The sequence below is a fragment of the Centrocercus urophasianus genome, unplaced genomic scaffold (genome assembly GCF_019232065.1).
Source record: "Centrocercus urophasianus isolate 14NV4802_14NV808 unplaced genomic scaffold, USGS_Curo_1.0 seq_41, whole genome shotgun sequence".
NCBI lineage: Eukaryota > Metazoa > Chordata > Aves > Galliformes > Phasianidae > Centrocercus > Centrocercus urophasianus.
In genome coordinates, this window is record NW_024884989.1 from 3,140,066 (window position 1) to 3,162,716 (window position 22,651).

At 38.4% G+C, this 22,651-nt stretch overlaps 2 protein-coding genes across 2 annotated transcripts in view; one reads left to right on the forward strand and one right to left on the reverse strand.

Annotated features, from left to right (window-relative positions):
- Positions 1-22,651, reverse strand: part of TBCD (tubulin folding cofactor D) — a 108,974-nt gene that overhangs the window by 71,976 nt on the left and 14,347 nt on the right. The window contains exons 9-14 of the mRNA XM_042833226.1: positions 19,054-19,099; positions 16,819-16,951; positions 15,599-15,741; positions 14,845-14,905; positions 14,275-14,349; positions 11,335-11,429 (exon numbers count right to left, since the gene is read on the reverse strand). Coding sequence (XP_042689160.1) covers positions 11,335-11,429; positions 14,275-14,349; positions 14,845-14,905; positions 15,599-15,741; positions 16,819-16,951; positions 19,054-19,099 — 553 coding nt within the window. The remainder of the gene's footprint in view (positions 1-11,334; positions 11,430-14,274; positions 14,350-14,844; positions 14,906-15,598; positions 15,742-16,818; positions 16,952-19,053; positions 19,100-22,651) is intronic.
- On the forward strand, positions 1,255-9,542 carry ZNF750 (zinc finger protein 750). Its single transcript, XM_042833227.1, has 3 exons — positions 1,255-1,359; positions 5,789-7,419; positions 7,860-9,542. Exons 2-3 carry the CDS (start codon positions 5,993-5,995, stop codon positions 8,584-8,586), a joined length of 2,154 nt encoding a protein of 717 aa, XP_042689161.1. The 5' UTR covers positions 1,255-1,359; positions 5,789-5,992; the 3' UTR covers positions 8,587-9,542.

The following is a 22,651-nucleotide window of genomic DNA, read 5'->3' on the forward strand; positions in this document are numbered from 1 at the left end:
AAGACTAGAGCACTGGAGATTGTGGACTTCTGAGTAACATCTTCAGCAGCTGAAGCAAAGGTCTAAAGACCTGCAGGTCTTTACAGAGCCAAAGTATTTACAGTAGATAGTAGTATGACATCTTTTTACACTGTTAGGCTGCATTATAGGAAAGTGAATATTAAAGCAAAAAAAAAAAAAAAAAAACAAAATCAACTGCTTGTAGTTAGAAAAAATGTCCAGAAAACTACACTGGCACAGTAACAGGAAGGATGGGAATCTGTATACTTAGGTAGGAAAGCACATGTCCATAAGACATTCACACCTCCATATTTTAAAGTTTCAAAAATTTAATGGCTAAAAACCATCAGAAGTTGTAGCCAGAAACCACTTAGGACTCATTTACAGTAACAGAAATGGATTTTTAGAGACAACTAGACAGAAGTACCCAAGGATTTTCCTTTTAAAGGGCCAGTATGTGAGAAGTTATTATTTCACCAAGCCACTAGATAATTGGTAGATACACTAATAAAGTTGTCATTTATGATCTCCAACTAAAATGCAGCTAAGAGCGAGTACTGGCACTAATCAGCAGATGATGAGATTTCCTCCTTTCCCCATGCAGTTTTACCACTCCTGAGCAAACGTTCAGACGTGATAATCAATTCCTCACTGAGGTGACTCCTTCCCATTTGCAGGATCTGTACATTTGACTGCTGATTATAGGCAAGCTTTGGCAGGTTCCTGTGGCAAGCTTAGAGTTAGTTCAGTCCCGCCTTCAGAGAGACTCATGAAGGACAAAAAGATTTAAATAAAAATGGAGAGGGTGAGGAAAAAAAAAAAAAGCAATATTAAGGCTCCAATGGCATTAATATAAAAAAAAGCCAGTTTCTAATAAGAATGTAAAATTCCTATTTTTAAGCTTTGCTACCCTCTGTGTGCTGTTGATTCTGCTGCTCACAAGTCATTTCCAGTGAAGTGAAGTAGGTTGGAAGCTCAGTCTATCATGCCTAGTCATTTCCGACCCCACGCTGCAGAGTGCTGCTCAGAGGAACAGACACCAGAGTTCAGAGTAAAACTTGGTTGTTGGAGGGCACAAAAGCAACAAGAGCTCCCTTCGATAGCCGAGATGCTGAGGTAATGCTGAATGAAAGCAGTGGACGCAAACAAATGAATCGTAGCTTCAGGCTGGAGTAATATCAGGTGCATCTCTACACCCTGAGGGCTCAACTCCTACACTTCTTAAGTCCCTCCCCCTGAAACAACCTCCTGCAGTTTCACTTAGGGAGCCGGCAGCGAACAGGTACTTCTCTCTCAGCAGTGACAGCTACAGGGTAGCAACAGTGATCACCTGGAAGGTTTCACGCACCTATGTCTCTGGTAAGTACTCTTCTTTAAAGAATTTTTTCAAATACAAATGTGTTTATATTACAGCTGAAAAGTAAATCGGAGGTTTTCCTTTTTCAGCTGGCTCAGAAGCCTGGGTTCCTCCCAGCAGGTGCATTTACTGCACCACTTAAAGCTTTCGGCACAAAGTTTCAACAGGAGAGGGAAAGATTTTAGACTGTGCCAAAAAGGGACTCTTAGTTTTTACAGTAACTTACTCTTGCTGGTGAAAAATTTTTTTTTCCTATAGAGAAAATTAATGTATTATATTGAAGAATGACAGAAAAGCTGTATTGATAGGAATTGCTGCTTATTCTGCCAACTATTCTTTATACAGTAGGACTGTGTTAATCTGAAGAGCCTGTGTGAGAACCACGTATTCTGTTTCAGTTTTGATTTGTTAGTTTTCCAGCGTGTGGGAATGTAGCAAAGAAAACTGGATTGTTATGAGTTACCCTTTCTCTCGCCAATTAAAGTGCATTAAGATGGGGAGTTATTAACTTAATATTTACGAAGATTTTGTATTCTCATCCCCACCACCTCACCAGGCTGCTCGGTCCCTGCCGCCTCTCTCCACAAGCACAGCCCTCACTCCCTGCACGCACACTTCCTTCCCAGCCCTCGCCAACCCACTCCTCTCGCCCATGTTTCCTCCTAATTAACAAACAGTTGTGTTAAAATTTATCTTTCAGTTTAAAGGAACTGGAAGTTTAGAAGGGAGTGGTAGTTAATCACTGGAAAATCTCAACCAGAATAAACCTCACAAATCTTGTTCTTGCAACACTCTAGGTAGGTGACAATGGCATGTCCTTGAGTTATGCAATAATGCCACATCACAATATTTTAATTATAGCATGTCCTTCAAAATGTTTCCACCCCAGTGAGTGCTCCTGGTCAGAGAGATCAACATCACCAAAGGATACTGCAATAATAATGGAGTGTGCATGACAAACTGTTACGTAGTTTGCTAAAGCAGTGTCCTAAAAAGACGCCTAATTACCAGCCCTGCTTGTAATAAAAGACATTTTGAAATTTCCCCTTTGATCAGCTGGACATCTTAAACAATTTAGACTGCTTTAAAAACTAAAAAACAGCACACATATATATATATATATATATGTACAAGCATATATACATGTGTGTATGTATGCTTATGAATACATATGTATAAGTATACATACACAAGTATACATAGAAATACATTTTTATGCACTTACACATACACGCACACAATTCTAAATTATATCCTTATTTTCTGGCCTTGTTAACCTTTGTGAAAGCAAGGAGGCAGCAGCAGCACAACTTCTTCCTTCCAGTTTAAGCATGCAGCTCTCGCTCTCCGGCTGGACAGGGCTGTAAGAACATGTGCTGCCGACAGAGCAAACAACTGAGAGCCTCAGGTTTAACCCATGATCTCAGTAACCTATTTCCTATAGAAGTATAAATCAACACTACTGCTGCACTACAAAACTAGCAAGATTTTGTATTTCACTATCCACACTTCTCAAATCTGGCATTCAGGAGCTACACTCTCAGTTAACAAACAAAAAGGCATGAAAGCTATCAAAGCTATCATCCTGCTATTCAACATTTTTTCCCCATTTTTCAAATAATATCACAAGTCATGGGATTCCAGACTAAGTAAAAAGGAACTACTTATTTTGATTTTTTTTTTCTAATTCTAGATCTTAATTTCAGTCATCTAAAACATGCATTGTACAACTGCAAGTAACTAATACTAATTATATACAGACAGTCTAAATTGCAACTTCTTCAAACCATTAGTATTCTTCCAGTTTTATATGTGTGTTCAAATAGTTTTAAATTTCTTTAGTTATGAAATAAGTACTTTTGCCAGATACTCCTGGGTTTTACTTTGAAATTAAAAGACAAAGTGTCCTTTTTGGCTTAGTTTAGAAATGTTCTGCTACTGGCACGTTTAAGTCATGAGAAAAAGAAAAGGATTAACCATTAAAAGAGCAAAACACAACATGAATCTGGCTGACACTAGTTTACTAAGGGTGAACACCCTTTCCAAATCAGCTCCTCGCTGTACCCTCTCAGGTGAGCGTGGCTGGCTCCAGAAGCGCTGTCTGCAGGCTGAGCGTGCCATCAAAAAGCATTCCTAATTCTCTCCTGAAGCTGCCAATGCTCTGAATTTCTAACATTAAAATTGCAACAGAGCATTTTATCTTATTAAGAAATGATACTTAATATTCTGCAGAACAGGAATAACTTGAATCAAAGTTAAATACCAAGTACAACGTCGGGGTGGGGGGGAACAGGACGCACAGGAATTTACACTATTAAGCAAAGGAAAGCTAGAAGAACAAGAAAATCTAATTAACATCTCTTTATTATAAGTGCTGCACCTGAATGTAAATTCAGACTTATCATAAATGGCCAAACTAAGAATGCAGTGGAGTTTTGACAACAATATCTTCTTTTCAAGAACTATCAGTACAAGGGCTTCCAAGAAGATATAAAGAACAAGAACAAACTGACATGATCACGTCCATTACAAGCTGTCTGAGTTAGCTATGCACCATTAGTCAAAAGTAAATTCACTTAAGGCAAAAAAAAACCCACCAACCAACCAGCTAGCTACCTATCTGGAGCTCCCATTGCAAGTCTTAATTTTTATTTTTATGTATTTATTAAGTAAAAGCATTATTCTTAAACCTTCAGAGGAATGTAGGCTACTAGTTTTTAAATCCTACAAGGCACATTTGTTTTGTATTTTTATTTTATTAGTTTGAGCTACTATTTTAACCAGACTGCAGTGGCAGGAATTTAACGTGCTGCTGGACATTTCGGGTAGTTTTCTTTTGTACTGTAACATTATCAGTGTCTATGAAGTCCAACAAAAAAGCTTTGTTAAAAGCTGAGAATTAAGAAGCAACGTCTCTGCACACTCCTACTTCCTTACACTGCCACAGATTTAATTATTTGTTAATTCTAATCAAAAGATTTTTTTTTTCTATTTATACAGCAGGCTGCATTTTTCAGAGTGCTTTCACAATTACCATTCTAACACAAATTAATATTTCTATGACATCAGAAACAATATGTAACACAATTTCCCAGAATTACTATACCTGATAAAACAAGCAGCAATTCTGTAGCTTTGCCTTCTGTTTTCATAACGTGTTGCATGCCATTTTCTATTAAATTATCTGATTTAAGAAATGCAAAACATTTTGCTTCAACTAAAATCTCACAGCATGTAATTACTAACAATTCTTTCCATAAACTTGATATTTTCACGCTACTAATCCAAACCTCTATGTAAAAAGCTTTAAAAAAATAAAAAAAAAGAAATCAAGCTATCCTAGTCACTCCTACAATTAGTATTCCTGCAGTTTCGGGTAACACAATAGATACAGTACGTGGTTTTGCAACAGTCATCATTTTGATAATGATGCTTATAGTTCATGATGAAATCATCAGTTTTTAGATCTCTGCCATAACACATCCTATAAAATCATGAGAACTTGACTCTGAGAGTTTCTCACGCCTTCAGAATCAGCGAACATAATGGAACAAGCTGATACAAGCCCTCCTGACTTATCTACTGAGCAAATCATTAGGCTGTACAAAGTATCCACAACCTTACTTTTTCTGAAGAAAGGCAGATAGATCATGCCCCTGTAAATCAATCTCTGTCAGACATTTTTTTTTAAAGCATGAATTAATCTACTTGTGCGTCTGTCAAAGCGATACAGAAGGTGCTCCACAGCAGAAGAATGTGAAATGTGTTTATCAAGCAGAATATACTATTAGTCAGATACTCCAGTACTCATTTCTCTTAATTGAATTAGGAAGAGGAAGAAAATTGGTGTGGTTTTAACCTTCGAGAGATTGGCCACTCTTGAGGTATCCATCGAGATTAGGCTGTTAGGAAATGCCATGCAGTTAAAAGAGGGGCTGGTCAGTCTCTGAAAGAGCCAAGTCAGCTACCCGAGTGCAGCCAATCCACTCCACCCTCATTTCACCAAGCAGGAAACTCCCTCCTCTCTTTCCCCAACCGGCCTGACAAGCTTGCCCCATACCCAGCCGCTGCCAGGACCTGCCTCTTCTCATTCTACCCACCTCCACTTCTCTCAATAGCTCCACCTAGATTTCTGCTTTTGTCCTCTGAATGAATTTTCCTTCAATTTTCAGAGAAAACTTCAAGTCCCCAGCAGCAGCAGGTGACAGCACTGCTGAAAACTGGGACACTTCTGCAAATATGTTTAGGTGTTCAACAACATTCCAGTTTAACGTCTGTCTGTTTTACATCTAGAGTCTAGCATTTGTCCTGTTTTACCAAAAAAAAAACCCCACACATTATAGATATAATGAAGGGGAATACAGTTTAAAAGAACTGTTTGTGTTTAGTTCCAATGTTCCAGTACAGCTAATTTTGAACTTTGTATTCCAGTGCTACCAGTTAGAGAAGTGCTGCTTTCCGGCACCTCCTCTTCCCTGAGACACCCTGGGAGTTGGCTTCCTCTTTTCACCTGGGACGAAGGATTGCAGAAACCTGATAAACTGGAAACATCAAGAGGCTAAACTAAGGAAAGCTAACCACAAGAAAGCTTTTATAAAGAATCATTACATTTAATTGTTTAAAGCAGAAAAAAAGATGAGTCTCCTCAAAGAGCGTAAACCAAAGAAGCCTCATTACATCCCAAGACCGCCAGGAAAGCCATTTAAGTATAAGTGCTTTCAGTGCCCCTTTACTTGCAATGAGAAATCCCACCTTTTTAACCACATGAAGTATGGCCTCTGCAAAAACTCCATTACTTTAGTATCAGAGCAGGACCGTGTCATCAAGTGCCCAAAGACTAGTTCCTTGGAGTCCAAGCAGATCAATCACCTAGAGCCTACAGTCAAACCCACTTCTTCCAAGTCAGCCACAAACGGACTGTCAAATCTTGATTCAAAGCCTCAATACGCTTTTCCAAAAGAAGATGCCAAGGAAAACGTTGAATTACAAAACCAAGCAACGAACACAGCAATCCAAGGTCAGAAACCTGCAATCCAGAAGGAAGTAACCCCTGCCAGTACCTCAGCAGAAAGCACCCTCGGCATGCAGCCTCTTCTGGACAGCATCGTGAGGCCCTCAGCTTTTGTTCCTGTAGGAGAACACAGAGATAGCAAAGGCCCAGAAACAAGTGAAGTACCTGAAATTCTATCGCTCTCCAACAAAAGTTCACCTTTTCACACTAAATCTGCATTTCATGCACCAAGTCACCCATGGAAAGCAGGTTCTCCTTTCCTCCCAGAATTTCCACATAAAGTTCCTCCCACAAAAGGCTTTGGTTCTATTCCTCCTTACATGCAACCGATGATTCCAGATTACTCGCCCCACTTTTATGAGCATAGGCTGGCCATCTATACACCCTACTTGCTTCCAGGTAATTCCGAGTGTGAAAGCTCTGCTCTGTCCGTCTACGGCACGCAAGACCAAAGACACTTTCTTCCTCACCCTGGGCCACTTCCAAAACACATAAATCCATCAGCATATGAACACTATCGGCTGTTCCAGCAGTATCATTCCACTCCTCCAATACCATATGGATTTTGTAGGCCCACGGATCCTCCTTTTTATCGATTTTCACACGTAGCCGGTATTAACAGAGATCAAAGTTCTCATCTAATGGAAGAAACTACTTTGTTATACCCAGCTTCTTTAAGTCCTTCCCAACAATATCCTCTAGGTTCGCACAAAAAACAAGCAGACTTTGAAAAGGAAATAACATTACTGCATGCCAAAAGTCATTCCAAAGATGACCAAAATGAAAGAGAGAATGCTAAAATGAGCCCTCTTGCAGGAAGCGCGGCAACGGGCTCCCCAGGCAGGCCCAGCCCCACCAACTTCACTCAGACAAGCCACGCATGTGAGGGCTTATTTGACCTCTCCAACAAATCGTCCTCCACATCACTTGGAAAATATGATCAACAGGAAGAAAACTTTACAGCTTTCAGACCTGTGAGAAAAAGCACTGATCAACCAGCACTACTTCCAAGCGTGCCAACACAGCAAGATAGAGAAGATTCACCTTCCAGGTAAAGTAATAACATCACCTTGCAAATTCTTGTCAGATTTTTAGGGGCACACATAGACAGCATGCATGTATTTCATGCAATCCCCCTAAAGTACATTTGCATTTATAGCACCGGGATTTGTTCTGTAAGATATGTCCACAAAACAGCTTTATGTACAACTGTACAAACCCCAGCTGCTGTATGAGTCAGCTGCTCATTCATCTGAATGCATCAGGTATCTCTAACACCGTTACCACGCGTGTACCTGTGCATTTCAGGAAAACACTTCTATTGGAGAGAGAGAGGTATGGTGAAAGGGACCTGGGGGAGGGAAAAGATAAAAAACAAGACTACCAAGCCAGATTTTTTTTTTTTTTTTTTTTTCCTCTTCTCCAGTTCCTCAGCCTCAATTTTAAAAAAGCAACAGATACTGAATTCTCTTCTCTCCTCATGTCTTTCAGCATTAATGTCACTGATGAAGATTCATATACACCAAGTGAAAGCCACAACAATGAAGGTTCACTGTCCAACACAGAAGACGACACTGGAATAGCTCCCCTTAATCTTTCAAAAAAGGCTGACACAAATGCAGGACCTCCTCATGAACACGCATACAAAGCCACATCCAAAACAGAGAGTCAGAACTTCCTAGAATTGCAAGATATGCCTCTGAACCTCTCCGTAAAAGATTCCTGTAACACAGTAAGCCCGAAAACAACATCCCACAGTCCATCTGATGATAATGGTGCTGCTACTTCTCCAAAGACAGAAAATGAGAACTCAGGAGCAGAAAGCTCAGGAGCATGCAACCCCAAGAACCCTATTAACAGTGCCTGTGACAAACCTTTCCCAGCTCACCGTAATGAAGCTCAAGACTTACGCATCATTGACAGCTGCGATGAACAGAAACAAACAGCGGCTGTAGCTCTCTGTCAGCTAGCTGCATACAGCCCCAGCAAAGTTAGGATGGACAATGAAGGGCAAAGTCCTCAGGACTGTAATACTTTGAGTACAGAATCTACTCCTGACTCTTCTGATACTCAGGATACTCAGTGCAATCAAAAAGTAAAAGGACAAAAAAGGACAAATCAAAAAGAATCAGCAAAATCACAGCAAAGCACTAAAAGAGTAAGGCCAAATGACTGCAGCAGAGTCTTCACTTTGAGGAAGAGAACAAGAGTATCTTAATGCTCCACTTTCCAATTTGTTTCTAATCACAGAAATTAGTTGCCACCTATGCAGAAATTTTCTACAAACCATCCCTTACTAGATCTGGTCCATGATAAGATACATTCAAACTCCCCTATGTAAATAATGTTCATAATTTTATATTAGTATTTTTAAATAATTGAGCGTTCCCTTCTATAAGCTCAGGTTTTTATGAGTGAATTTTTGCATTCATTACTAAAGCCAAAGCCCATTAGACAAATCTCCAAGGTTTTTTGCAATTGTATTAATGTAAAATAACTTTAACAACTTATTTTTCTTATAAGATGTTTAAGCTGTAGAAACAATACTGTTCAATAACATACTGTCAGTATTTTTCTGGATTAATTTTATTTAATAGAGTTTTTTGTCTTTTTTCTTTGAACAACTTTTTATTTCGTGGTTCAGTAGTTTAAAACTAGCTTAAGATTAGACCTGGCTACTTAGAGTTTACTGTAAAAACTGGTCAGGGGATGAATGCACTTCGCCATTATACCATAATGCAAAACAAAAGTCCAAATGACTCAGAGGCAGAGGCCAGCTTGAACAGACTGACCCAAACCTTGTACAAGCAAGTTTTTCTTGTTTTGGCTAAAAACAAGACTTCAGCTGAACCAGACACAGCCTGCACCAAGTTAACAAGCACGGTTTAGCTTTAACTGAACCTCTATGAAAACAATACTGAAAATATGAAGATCTAAATGATTTAGGTGCCTAATCCTCTGAGCTTAGACAGACACTGGGCAACCTTCAAACTCCAAACCTTGAAGGATATTTATATAATTTATTTCACCTGAGAAAACTCTCCTGGTGAAGGTTTTATTTCATAAAACATGCATCACCAATTATCAGTTTCAGCGTGCTTCTGAATAGATCCTAAAACTGCTAGTTCTGCTTCTACATCTGTGTACATAAACTTGTAATTTTTCAAATAAATCTGTAACCTGTACCTAAAACGTATGTAAAGTCATTCATGAACACAAATTCACTGCACTGTCTGCAACACATTTCGGGGGGGAAAAAAAAAGGTGAAAAAGTAGAGTGTGGTATCAACTCTAAAAATGGAACTTCCTTCACTGAATAATTAATTCAGTAGAATAATACATCTGCACTTGAGCTCCATATGAGAAGCCTTTGTGATAAAGCTGCTGTCTGGCATATCCTGCACTTCTCCAAAAGACTTATGTGAGTCTGTTCCACTGCATAAACATCTCACCCACATTTCAATAGTATCTGCTATCAGTGTAAGTAAAATAACTGCAGATTAACCATTATTCACTCAAAAATATGGGTATACATGAGTCGTTATTCAGATAATAGAGACTCATCTACTTGATCACTAGCAGCAAGCCTAAACCTTGGTAAGGAAGCAGAACTGCATTAAACACCCTGCAGCCTCCAGAATTTACTGCTTAATGTGTGTGCAATGGAGATCCAAGATAAACTATTTAGAATGTTCTGGCTAAGATGTTAACTTTAAACAGAAACTTTCAGGGATTAAGTTCTGAGTTGTTAAAGAAACAGAAGAGTAACACCATAGTTCTTTAATCTTCCACAGAGAAAAAGCATTTCAGATTGTGAAAAGACAAAAATATCAATTTCAGTTTGAACAAATGGAATACGGCGATAGAAAAAGTCCAGTCAAACCGTAACAGTTAGGCTGCCCTGATCCCTTGACAGGTCTACAGTTTCTGTTTAATTAGAAATGAAATAAAGACATACCACTGGATCACTTCCCAATCCTAAAATTGTTTTGGTTTTTTAATCATTTCACTTTTCCAATACAGAGGGAAAAGCAATCAGAAAAGGAAAACCAGCTGAACGTGGTCAGCACAAAAATTCTCATGTTCAAAACTGTTACTATTTGGGATGCGAACTCTTTTCATGGAATCAGAAAGATGAAATGCATTAAATATCATGTTTTATGCTTTTTTCGTGGAAGTCAACAGACCTCCAGAACAGAAAAGACGCAGCAACCAAACTCACTAATAAGAAATAACAGTTCTGGAACATCACTGAAAATTAGTGTTCAGTCTCTCTGTTCAAACAAGAACACAAGAGTGCTAAATGAGACCAAAACATCGAGCCCAGTCCGCTGCTGGGAAAGTGCCCAGTCTGTGTGTACTACTATATTGAGTTTTTGTCATTATAAAGCTATAACAGATTATCCAAAAATCACAAAAGATAGACCTACTACATTCACCGTACTTTTGCCCTGTTATTTCCTTCCATTCTGATATTGCAAGAACCCATTAAAAAAAAAACAAAAACACAAATAACTTAAAGCAGTTCATTGTATAAATTAAACCAAACTGTCTTTCTGAAATTTCATCAGAAACAAATGGAATAAGCTACCAGCCTTAAAGGGCAAATTAGCTGCTGATTATTTCATATATTCTATTCAAATAATGGCATTGACAGTATAGAAGCATATAGATTATTTTTATACGACTGCACAAAGAAACATGGGGGAGAGGGAGAAATAAAACCCCAAGAAACTAATTTCATTTTGGAAAGAAAAATTTATTAAATAAGGCACATCCAAAACAATGCTCTAGACAGAAGTACCTTAAACATTCCCCCAGGCATATTTTTCACTCCGGAATTAATACTCAGTCCTTATTCAGCACACTCAGATCAGCAAATTTCAGTCTATTGCCATGTATTAAGTCTCTGAAACCACAACCTGCTAATTCAGGAACATAGTAACATTCAGCAACTACAACTCACCATCTGAAATTCGGGAAGGGAGTAACAATCCTCTTCTGCCTAATTCAGCCAGAGCCAGGCATCCACCGTGCCACGCGTTGTCGGTTTCCTGGAAACTAATTTGAGAATGAAAACAAGCTTTGTTAAGGCTAACTTTGCCTTTCTGGATTACATTTTTTCATGGTGAATTCCTAACAATTTAAGACACAAACCTGTATCTTCTCTTTACTCTTGTTATACTTTTAAAACACAAGAATTGAACATGTTTCCTTCCCCATTTTGTGCAACATAAACATTGCTGTAAATATGAACAAAGAAGCAAAAAAGTAAAACAAAACCAATTATCAATATAAATGTAACTTCTTTGTGGAAGAAGACAATACAAGGGTCTCATGCAGAAAAGGAAAAGAACTTTCTGTGGCACTGCCAAAGATGCAGGTTTACAGAATATAGCCAAGACAACTCACTAATTTAATGCCAAACACAATCCTTTACTAGAAGGAAAGGCTCAAGCAGTCTGACAAAAAGATTATACAAGCTCGTGCATTTCAAATGAGTGAACAGTGGTGTTCAGATGCCTCAAAAAAAAAAAAAAAAAAAAAAAAAACCAAACCAAAACAATGACTTGTAGTGAACACAGGAAAAAAAAACTATCAGTGTACAGTTGTTGATGGACTGGGAGATAAAGGAGTGAAAAGGGAAGCCTTTGTATGCTGCATGATTAACAGTTAATTAGTCAATTCTGCATTAAACTAGGAATAGGAACCTAAGAGTAAGATACTAAACAACTCAACTAGGTCATATCAAAGCTTCATCTCTCCCAGGCATACTGCCTCTGAAATGGACCCATAGCAGATGCTCAGCCAAAGACAAAGCACAAAAGATCATTCCCTATTAGCCTCCTCCTGGCTTTGGCAATCAGAAGTACAGGACTTCCCAAGCCAGAATGTCATATTTAATAACCTCTGATGGGAATCCCATCCATTAATTTGGATAATCCCTTTCTGAACTCCCTTAACACTTCTGGCTTCCATAACATCCTGTGGCAATGACTTCCACAGTTTAATTGTGTGAAAATGGACTTCCTGATGCTCCTCAGTTCTCATACTATGAGAAAGAGTGAACAGTAAACAATTGCCCGCTTTCCCTTCTTCTTCATATTTATGGTTTTATGCACCTCCTCTATATCCTCCTACCTTTTCTTTCCCACATGGAAAAGACATCAGATAAATCACATTTAACACCTCAGCTTTGTCATCTCTTCCTTTCCTAATATCTTATACCCCATTTGCCTTCCTTTTTACCTAGACAGATGCTCCATTGACATGGTCACAGAACCATCAAACTATGCACAGTGAATTCAGGATCTCTTTCCTGAGTAATATTAACTGGTTTCTCACTGTCCATGTTCAGCCCTAAGTGCGTTAGTTTGCATTCATTAGGCATTAGATATGTCTTTTATAGTCTAGTTACTTAATTTAAGGCTGATATCATCTTTTCTACCACCTTCAGCTTTCACTGTATTATCTAATTTAAATCATTACTCTGTTTCATCTCCCCACTGTTCGCCTTCTTTCCAGGATAGCTTTTGAGTATTTTGGATAGAACAAGGCTTGCACAGATCCTTGCAAGACTGTGCTGAAGACCTCACTGCACTGTGAAAAATTATTTCTTCCCTGCCAACTGCCTTTGAGTCTGTGCATAAGACATCCTTGCTTCTTATCCTCAGAAATACAATTTAAACTGCCAGCGATGAGCAATTGACGTTATTTTTATTTTGTCCACTATGTATTTAGTGCAAAGCAAACAGAAGAGATTCCCTTTCTCCCTGTCTTCATTTGTTCCAAAGTGTTTCTGAAGAAAGCAGGTCACTCAATTACTAGCTGTATTACTCACCCCTATGACTTGAAAAACAAGGAAAGAAAACGCAGTGAGTACATGTCTTTGAAGCTCCAGGGATAATTGAGATCAGCTGCACCTCCTGAATTAATCACAGTAATGCAGTGGAAGTATTGGCTAAGAAGATACTTTCATTGCAAGTTTTTAAGGCTGTATCTTCTTTTTTAAAGCAATATTTTTTGAGCTCAAATTTTCAACTTGTATTCTCCACCAATGAGAAGAACAAAAGAACAAAAGGTTTGAATGGCAAACTAAAGATTACCAACATTTTACTATTACTAGTAAAAATTACTAGTAATTACTAGTAAAAATTACTATTTTTGTTATTGGCTTAGTCCAAAACACTGGTTGAAACCTTACATTCTTTAGATCTGAAAGTTTAGCAAGTCCACAAGCCTCTGTCTCACACAGCCAAGAGTAGACTCCTGGGCTAGTAGCAGTAACAGAACAATACAAGTATATTGCAAAGCTCTCCAAAACACTTCCAGACTACAGAAGATCATCAACAAGAGGGCAGAGAAGATTTTCTGATCAGGTATACACTGATCAACATCCCGTGGCACAGAACTTGTAACGTTTCACTGTTTGAATGTACTTCGAATAGCCACCACCTTTTCTGTACCCAAACCTTCCATCTGCTACTTTGGTTTGTTTCAGATAATATAAAATCCAGAGGGCAACAATCCAAGTCACTCATGATCTTGTGCATTTCTGCCATACCCCTTCCATTCATCAATCTTCCTAGACGTTTTAGCCTCGCCTCCCATAGAACATTATGGAATATCCTGAGTTGGAACTCACAAATAGAGTTTCTGTTCTACTATGTGCATACTACACTCAAGTCATAAGCACACAGGGAATTTTTAAAGCAGCAAGTTAACGAGCTTCAGCACTTCTGGTTTAAAATATTACGAACAGTTTCCTTGAATTCCTATTCCTATTGGATACTAGAAGAAAGGCAAAAAGATCTATGAATTCTTAGATCCATTTTCTTAATAGTAGTCCTCCTATTTCATAAGCACACGTTTCAGATGCATGCAAAATGTGATGCAAGATTTTTACCTAAAACAGTCCAACAGAGATCCAACCACATCATCTGCTAATTCTTTTGGAAGTCTTCCAGTAATTCTACCAATTCTACAGAAGTTAAAAGAAAAAAAGCATACAGTGATTCATTAGTTCTGTCATTCAGTGAGTAAATCCAAGTAAAAAACCTAGTCACTGGAAACTCAGAGTAAGTAGAGAGCAATGCACTATGTTAACACCAGTACCCCAAAACACCAGATCTCAAGCTTGGAGTCAAAGCTACAAATTAGAAAAGGTAAGAGAGATGTGTGTGTGTGTGTGTGTGCACACACAAAATATATATTAGTGGAAGAAAAAAAAAAAACCTTTAACTCAAGTCCTACCCAAAATGCCTATTTGCAAACATAAGTGAAATTTTCCTGAAGACTAGCCTGATTTTATATACAGTCATAAAAAGTCATATGGCTTAACAACATGAACTGTGCTAAAGCCATTTGAAGTAACAGAATGTTACATCACACAAACCATCAATCATGGGTTACATTAAGGCTGTGTTTGTGTTGTTTGCTTTAATTTATAAGTTTAGAGTAACAACAAGAAACGTACCCTTTTGCTGCAGACCACCTGACAATAGTGTCTTTGTCTTTCAGTCCAACCAGCAGTTGCTCTGCAGATAATTTTGTTTAAACAAAACAGATTACTGAACAGGTTTATTCAAACAACAGAAATACTTCAAATGTTACAAATTCATTTTCGTCCTAACATTGCTGCTTCCTAATTTAAACAAAAATATTCGTATCCAGATTTCTTGTTTCTGCCAGACAAGTATAAAAAATTCATTTTATCGCTTAGCTATAAAAGCCTTCTGATTTAAATTATAACTTTTAATTAGAGCATATTCATTAGCAAGCTAGCAGAAGGCCTTCCTTAAGAGTACATACTAACACAAAATGCTGTTCTTTGATAGTACCATAGCTTAAGAATTTCCAGCATAATTTTTAGCTTTAATGCAGTACCATTTACTTTATTTTTCATTACAAACTTTAACAAATCTTCCAGTTATGAAAGGCTCAAAACATCACTTCTGCATTACCAGTAAAATGTATTCCAATAACTCCCTCTCTCTACGCCACAAAAACACTAGAACACTTTTGAGTTTCTGCTTGAGAGGCCAACATTTAAATTATTTGGGAAACATATGGTATATTTTAACCAGTTGCTCAGGTTGAAATTTTAGTCTTTTGAATTGTTGAAATTAGTGCAGATATCCAGAGCACTTTCTTAGCACTAAGCATGCTGCTTTCCTAATGTACATATAATGTGCAGACCTGACAACGAATTCTGTCCCATTTCAACACACCTACAACATTTTCAATCTCTCCTGGAATGTCATATTCCTCATCATCCTCAGCTTCATTAGCAGCAACAGTTATCTTTTGGCTCTGCACAACTGAACTCTGAGCCTGCAGGTTGGCAGCCAGAGATCGACAGCCACGCTGGTATCTGCAGAAGAAATAGAGACAGTACATTTATAGGCTGAAATAGCTGAAATAGGCACATATGTCACAAAACCTGCTTGTCAAGTTATACCTCCAAGTGCACAGTTTTCCAGTTATTTAATATTTGTGTTAAAGGAAAGGGAAAAAATATCCCTTTCTCCTTTCTCCTGACCCAGCTGCCACTTTTCCATGTGGAGAAGAGCTAAACTACTTCCCATTGTGACCACAAAGAGAGACAAAATTCCCATGCCCTAAAAAGCTCTCCAAAACCTTTAAAAATAAAAATCAACTCATTAAGAATGGTTTTAAATGGTAAAGCTAGCCCAGGGTTTTCTGCACAACCTGTACTCACATATCTAGCCTGTGGTGCAAACATATCCTTACAAAAGAGATAATTTTCATGCTAAACTAACTTTTTGCCATCGGGCAAGGCACACTCTCCACCTAAAAAGAATTTTCTATGCCTAAGGACGTTCTCAAAAGTTAGTAAAAGAAATACAATAAAAAAAAGTCACCAATGGAGCCTGCAATTTTAAAATATCAGTGCGAGAAATCTGAAAAATGGGTTGCCCTCTGGCAAAAAGGAAAACCAGACACCAAAACCTGACTAATATGCAAAACTGAAGTGGGATTGCAAACCACTTTTCCCCTGTGAACTTTCTATCGAATCAGGATAGAACAATGTAATGGAAATGTTAAGTTCACTCTTACAACATGGAACTACGTCAACTCCAGTACCAAAGGTTGCTGTCTTCCCACTTTTACCAGGTTGTGCATTACATGAAACAGGCTTCTTTCTCCTTTTGTGAAGTACAGCAGTAAAAGTCACAATATTGCTCTGCTATCCCATAACTGGAAAAATTACAGGAAACAATATATGGCCAAAAAACTTCACGTAAAGTATGTATTCAATCTTAAATAACATGATGATGATTTCTTTTTCTTGTAGGAGAGAGCAGGAAGGACAAAGACTGGCAAAAAAATGGATTTAGGCATTTTTTAGTTTCTGAAGTGATTGCGAATTACTTGTTTTAGAATTCTTTTTCTTTTTAAAAAAAAACTATTTCAACTTGAAACTAACCTCCATTTTGCTACCTTCGGTTTCACAAACGTCAGTCCAAGTCGTTGAACAAGTTTCATCCCCAGCTTGCGAAGAACCATCTGATTGCTTGCTGACAGCTTGCAGTTATCAAGACACTCAAGTACAGTAGCAGCTGTAAGACAAACACAGGCTAGAAAAACACTTAACAACAACTCAGTATAAAAAAAAAGTTTAAAGTCTCCAAAGTTCTTCAGATTCAGATTTCTGAAGGTATTACTGAAACACAGATGTTTTACTACCCACTTGTAGCAGTTTTGATACTGGCCAAATAAATTTAATATCCTTCACCTACCAAACAGGAAGCACTGTTATAAGGATTACTTTCAGCTGTGGAAATCACGAGTCCAGCTCATGAGGAATATTTACGCCTCGAATTCTCACCAGAAGCAACATACTCAACTATCTGTGTCTAAGAATCCTCCATAGTCTAACAGAACCAAGACTGAGAAAATCTCAGTCAGTTATTCTGTACCCAATCTGCATACTTGGCATTCACTTCCACCATTTATGTTTTTCAGGTAGCACCAAATGAACTCCTCTGCACAGAAATTGTTATGACAATGAATGTCCAGGAACATTTAAATGCAAAAAATAATCCTGATCTGTAAACAATCAGCAACAAAGCTTTCCATTTCCATAGCGTATCAAAGCCATTCGTTCACCAAAATGACAACCACACATTAATGGAGAACGAGTGTAAAGCTCCAGAACTCAAAGTTTTCACAAGAACATTCCTGTTACAAACAAAATAGTTCCTTTGCAGTTGAAGTCTGAAATGATGACTGTATTGAAGAACGAACTTATAGCTGATCAGTAATTAATACAAAGTAGCTACAGGCTCTGAAGGACAAATCAGTCTTAGGGTAAACAAATTGATTGTGTTCTGTAATCTTCTAGTCCAGGCCCACATCAAGTTTCCAAAACTACCAGGAGATCAAGGGCACAGCAATTGTTTCCAATTCTGAGAGGGCATATGACTTCAAAATCTACTCAATTTTTGATCAGGTTTTTGTTTTATCCTCACTTATTCCACTATTAGTAACATAAAACATGGTAAGGTAAATTACTATTGTTCCAGTAACTTCCTCGAGTTCTTAAGCCTAAGTAACCTGCATTTTAAGAGACCAAAGAAATAGAAAGAAAGTTAAGAACATCTAAATATCAGCCTTTTCCAAGTGCAACTCCTCAATTACTGTGGGCCATCTATAGAGCCTGTTCATAATTCTGGTTACCTGACATGTTCTTAATTACTCCTCAAGCTTCCATACTGCAGCTTTCTACTGCTAAGTAATAACATTCCTCAATATTTTCCATTTGCACCTGACCAGCTCTGCAACACTTCTGTCATTCCATTTGGTTTGTCTTCACTATCTTATCTCCAGCTTTACCCATATCTCAGGCATTTTGTAGGAAAGCATCTGCATGTTACACTTCATTACTGGGAGAATCTAAACTGCTTCCAGCTGTACATCTACTGAGTTTCTTATCTGGAGTCAAAACAATTCCATTAAGTTGAAGCATTCTAATGTGGTTCACATCAGTACTCAATTTTTGTGAACAGCACAAACCACATGCTTTGACAGTCAGTTCTGTGGTCCTTCTCTATTTTGCAGCGTTCTGTAACTAGCCACCATCTTTCTATACCTCCCTTTGTTGCTACCAATAAACAGCAAAGCAGTATTGTGCAGTCAGTTCTGAACATATTCCAGGATGCATCATGAGAAGAATGTAGTTCCAACACGTAAATACAATATTCAGGCACTTCTGTCTTCTCCTTACAGGTACCTGCCTAACTCTAATTGTTATCCATTGTAATCTGTTTCCACTGAAACCTTTTTTTCTTTTCAGCAGTATCATTAGATGATTCCAACCGGATTCCGTACACAGCAGGTTCTTTAAACCTGGTATTACATGTTTTATCCTTAAATTTGGTGCTCATAAGCTTCACATCACACAGTTTCCATGTTCTGTGCTCAACTGCTGAGGCCCAGCATCCAACCTGACCCCCTGCCAAATCTTTAATTCTCTGATGAGATTTTCCAACATAAATACTTCATTTGCATCTTCTCCTCCCTCACTTTCTCTCTTCTTCATTTTGCATTCTTTAAAACTTCCCTGTTGATTTTATTCTTTATAGCACTGTTCTTTAACAGCATATCCTTCTCTTTTTAACTTGAATGGCTTTAAAACAAAATCAGGATGTTACGAACTTACCATATGGTAAACAATCTTCTCTTTTGCCATGTTTAAACAACTGTGCCTACAATTAAAACAGGGAAAATGAATATAACAAAACAGAGAGCTTACAGCTCAATATATCAGGCATAAAGTTCTACAATAGCCAGTCAACTTCCTGCAATAACCTGTAGTGTTTACTAATTCAAATGGCATAAAATAAAGTCTCTGGGTGAAGTTCTACTTCTTTTTAAGTCAATGCATGTCAAGGCTACTGTAGCCCAACCTGCCCCTCCCATTTATATATTCATGCAGGCACTTCACTCAGGGAGCTGAGCTGGACAAAAAACAGGGGGGAGGGGACAAGCCACTCTTTCAGGCAGCTCAGCTCCCACAGCCATCCAGCTCAGTGCTTGGTCACACAAGTCCAATGCAGGTGCAACCACAACAGCTATTATCCAACAGCTCACGTTGCTTTCAACCTCTAAAAAGTGAGGAACGTGAATGAAGAACACTGCAGAACACGAATAAAGGCAGATGAACGAGGGGAAACTCTGAGTTCTGTTTGAGACCTGGTGACATCAAACAGTTCTCCAAACTAAACAAGCCTTGCTTGTAATTTAGGCAGAGCACAGCACTAGGAGGCACAACGCCTCAGTCACTGTGAGAAGCAGCACAGGTGGACACTGGTGAGCAAGCTCCATCGTTAGTGACACCCAACCTCAGACAAGACAGGGCACAATACAGGCTAAACTGCTGAGTATTTTGTCCTGTTTCTCCAACAGCTTTCAAGAACTCCATGTCAAACTAAACAAAGTCAGCTACAGAACTCTGACTGCAAATATAACTCCATCAGGCATATTTTAATTCCCGCACCAAGGGATTTTAAGGAGAGTTCAAGCATTCCATCTTCCAAATAGCTTCCAAATCATTTACACACAGTTAAAAATCCCATTAGGTCTCAGCACTCCAGCGAGAAGCACCGACTGCTCATAGCAGGCAGAACTGTGTTACACTATTAAAATGGCCTCGGTCCACTTAGCGTGTATCAAAACCACCACGCTCAGTCCCTTAGCTTCCCTTGAACTTCGCCATTCGTCATAAGAAAAATCTTCCTTACTAAACATGCCTAGCAGTTAAACAAGAACAGACTTACCTTAAAAACATGTACTTTCTCACACATACCAAATACACATGCCTCCTGCACTGCAGGTGTGGTTAAGAGCAACAAAAGCAATAAAAACACCTTCAGGCTATGTACCCATTATATTTTGTTGTGTAACTAAATTACGTCTCAGAATCCTAAATTAGCATTTCTGATCACTTCTACTACAAGCTATACATAGTGGAATTTGACAGTACTTATTATTCAAGATTTGTAATGCTTTGCTGAAGTAACCACATAAGTATGACATCCTTTAAGAACTACATTTACAGAGCAGAAATGCAACAGAACTACTTCAGCCTCAGAACAGCAGCTAACTGAAACCACCACTGACACAAACAGCATATATGCAGAATAACTTTTATCAAGATGCCACATCGAAATAAAATAAAGTCCCACTAGCACATGATAAAACTGCTTGTACTAGAAAGCCTAAGGGAGAGCAAAGAGAAGGTGAGCAAAAAGCTGAAAGTCTCCCATGTTACCAACAAGTCTAGAGTGGCTTTACTTTCTTTTCTGCCTCTTTGCTGAAATACTCATAAGCTCATTTCTTCATAGCTCTGCTCCTGCGCTCAAAACAGACAGGCTTCACAAGGCCAGCAAGTTTGTTGTGGATGTCAGGAGACACTGCAGCATCTCTGCAGCACCTCATCCCCACAATTACTTCTCCATTCTGTACAGATGCCCAGTTAAGAGCAAATACTGTTTTGAAGGAATGCCTCAAAATGATTAAGACCATACTCAAGTGCATTCAAACAGAACAGTATAATTCCTAAAGTAATGATAACAAAGAGAACAGCTTCTTTATAAAGCCTTGGGAGCTCCTGGACAAGTTCTTTTGGAATTTACCTGCATGTGTCTTAGCAAACTGCTTGGAGCTCCTGAAAAGTCTCAATGGCACCCTCAAAACATCTATGTGCTTTCATTCTGACACAGCTCCTACATCCCAGCACCTGCCTACAAGTGTCTCCAGGAGTTTTCACGTCCTCGAGGCCAACTTTGAATTCAGTTCTGACTCTTCAGGAATAACATATCTAGGAGGTATGGCCTCTAAGCAAGAAGTAGGAAGAAGTTCACCAACACAAAAGCAGCAAATAAGAAAACTCCACACAGTTTTAAATGTCAAAATCATCACAGCAACTGCTCTAAAATCAGCTGAGAATACACTAAAAAATACGTGGGTTATGTATTCTCTCAGATAACAAGTGAGGCCTCAGACCTTCAGTCCACACCTCTGCTGTCCTCCGGTGACACAGCAAGGATCTAACCAGGGTGAAACAAGGTTTAGGTAACTCTGACAATCTATGCAAGAAAATCTCAAGGAAGAGCTTTTCACGTCTTGAAAATCAGTCACGCACAATGTGGACTCCCATTAAGAATATACTTTCTTCATCTCCCTTCTCCTTCCATCTCCCATCTCCTCATAAAGCACATAAAAGAAGCAATCAGATTTCCAGTGTTGAAAAGTGCTGTAGAAACCACAGCAGTTCATTCCCTTCTCTGACAAGGGCTGCACCTGGTTCCAGTGGTCTCCTTTAGTGCTGCATGAGGATTAAGGGATTTTACTTCATTGATGTGTGTTTTTTGGGGAAGTACAAATTAAATAATGCTGTAGCTACAGTGTTATAAATTCGTAACTTAAAAGAACTGGGATGTAGTGTTTGCACTGTTGTTGTTCAACAAAAACATATTACGTATTGTTTTTTGAATGAGCACAGAAGAAAAAGGAATCTATGAAAGGAAAGAAATTGTGTTTGAACTGACTGATGTACACTGCAATGGGAATATAGCCTTCAACCCAGATTACTGCTGCTTTACCAAGTGATACATCAGGTATTTCTCTCTATCAGAGAAGAGTTTACAGGTTACTTCTAGCAAAAAACATTTTGTATAAAAGTAGGGGATAACCAAACTGGTGGGAACTACTTTTCAGATGTTCAACAAATCAAGAAATTCAGTTGTTGCTTTGTTTTCCTGACTGTAGAATCATCAAGGAAAAACAAAAGAAGCTTTTCATGACTTCTCTGTGAGTCAAAAAAGGCAGAAACACTCAGAAACTCAAATCTCCCAAATTTTTGAGCATGCTAGAGATATTCTTGGGGGGGAGGAGGGGAGGGAAGGGGGAATAAAGAAGCACTTTTTCTGATGTTGGCCTCTAGAATAAAAGATATGTATTTCTTCTGGCATATGCTACACACATGGATGTGCATAAAGCACTCACTGTATAGGAAAAATCCTGCAGCTCTGGCTCGTCTCAGCATTACATTAAAAATCAAAGTACACTTTGCATCACTGCAAACCAACAGAAACTGGGGAGAAAAAAAAAACCAACAATTCGAAAAGGAAAAATGAGCAAATCGGCATTACAGAATTTATTTTAAACTTCCTGCCCTTGCAGGACAAAAAAACAAGGCACATCGATTCAGAAACATCTGATACAAACAAAATAATTAATCAGCTTGGTTTGCCACC